The 1,409-nt window shown below is 49.2% G+C and overlaps 1 protein-coding gene across 1 annotated transcript in view; it reads right to left on the bottom strand.

Annotated features, from left to right (window-relative positions):
- ano7 (anoctamin 7) overlaps positions 1-1,002 on the bottom strand; it is a 17,193-nt gene extending 16,191 nt beyond the window's left edge. Inside the window, exons 1-2 of the mRNA XM_005929407.3 lie at positions 900-1,002; positions 60-164 (exon numbers count right to left, since the gene is read on the bottom strand). Of these exons, the coding sequence (XP_005929469.1) occupies positions 60-143 (84 nt within the window). The 5' untranslated portion in view covers positions 144-164; positions 900-1,002. The remainder of the gene's footprint in view (positions 1-59; positions 165-899) is intronic.
- Positions 1,003-1,409: the final 407 nt, after the last annotated feature.

Genomic DNA, 1,409 nt, shown 5'->3' with positions numbered 1-1,409 from the left:
CCCGGAAGTAGGATTCGTCGCGTCATCACTGAACAACCGGATTGACCACATCCTGTTACCATAGTGCCATAGTTGTTCTCTGGGCTGGTTTCCATGGTGATTAGTGTTGTGCCATCCTCTCTCTGATCCCCTCTCCGCCTCATCCTCCCAAAACCTTCCTCCTCCTGCACACACACACACACACACACACACACACACACACACACACACACACACACACACACACACACCTGTCGTTTAATGTCATTTTCATTATGCCATGATGTCACCGGCTGTAATGACACCGTAGTGACAGTTGTGGTTCAGGTCTTCAGTCTCTACTTCCTGCAGAGGACTGACGTTCTTTTATGAGCTCGTCTGTTTATCAGGTCGATCACATCGTGAGGGTCTTAAACACGGAGCAGCTATGAAGCAGCTTTGTTTTCTATTGTTTTCTAATGTTCTGATAGTCTGCTCCCAGCTCCTCTCATGAATAACACAATAAATACATTTAACACTGTTATGATGGAAAGTTTGTGCAGGTGAAGGACTTGTGACTTTTACAGCACAGCACTCTGCACAGCGTCACCGTGAATAACTTTAATCCCACTGGACGATGTCAATGGAAACACTGGCCTCACCGGCGCTGACGGCGGGTTACCAGCCGTGTGTGTAACTGCGCGTGCAGCTCCGCGGTTCATTGATTAAAACTCGTTTCCGTCCGTCAGGGTGACGCTGTCAGAGCTCACAGCTGTTATAGCTCCCTCACCGAGTATCGATCACAGGTCACTGATCACAGTATCGATTATGTATTGACGCATTCAGACTTCCCTCTCTCTCTGAGCTGATTTTACCTGGGATCAATCAGACCGATTGGATCTGGGTGGATGACGTGTGGTGTCTCGTGCAGTCCGACTCACCTGTGCGTGCAGACAGTGACGGCCTCAGGCGAGCTCGCGGCTCTCTGGAGCTTCAGCAGCTGATCAACTTGTTTGTAGAGGCGAGCTGACTTCAGGAGAGGCCCCGCCCATCCCGTTAACCACGCCCCTCCCCCGCCTCTTCATCAAAAACAAACTTGGCAGCGTAAAACAGCCATGAAACACAGAAGCACCATATTCTGCATCCGCGTGCACATTAACACGTGCACGGCTCCCGTTGTGATCTCTCACTGGTCTGACACTGTGCTGCTTCTTCTCTCATCCTCTCCCCCCTCCCTCTCCTGTTTCTACTTCAATCATGAAACTGATCAATGATCAGCTGATCGGCTTTTCTCTCTTGTTTATTTATCGCCCACTTTGCCCAGAAAGAGGAAACCAGCGGATGTCGCGCTAAACAACAGCAGCACGTTTAAGCTTGATCAGCTGTTGTTAGAATTGATTTAATATTAATTTCTAGTATCAGCTGATGTTTGCTGGAGCCACAGCTGTAAA

Source organism: Haplochromis burtoni, unplaced genomic scaffold (assembly GCF_018398535.1).
Source record: "Haplochromis burtoni strain Fernald_Lab_line unplaced genomic scaffold, NCSU_Asbu1 Contig_123, whole genome shotgun sequence".
NCBI classification, from domain to species: Eukaryota; Metazoa; Chordata; class Actinopteri; order Cichliformes; family Cichlidae; genus Haplochromis; species Haplochromis burtoni.
The sequence above is the reverse complement of the archived record's forward strand: the minus strand, read 5'-3'. Positions and strand labels throughout refer to the sequence as shown.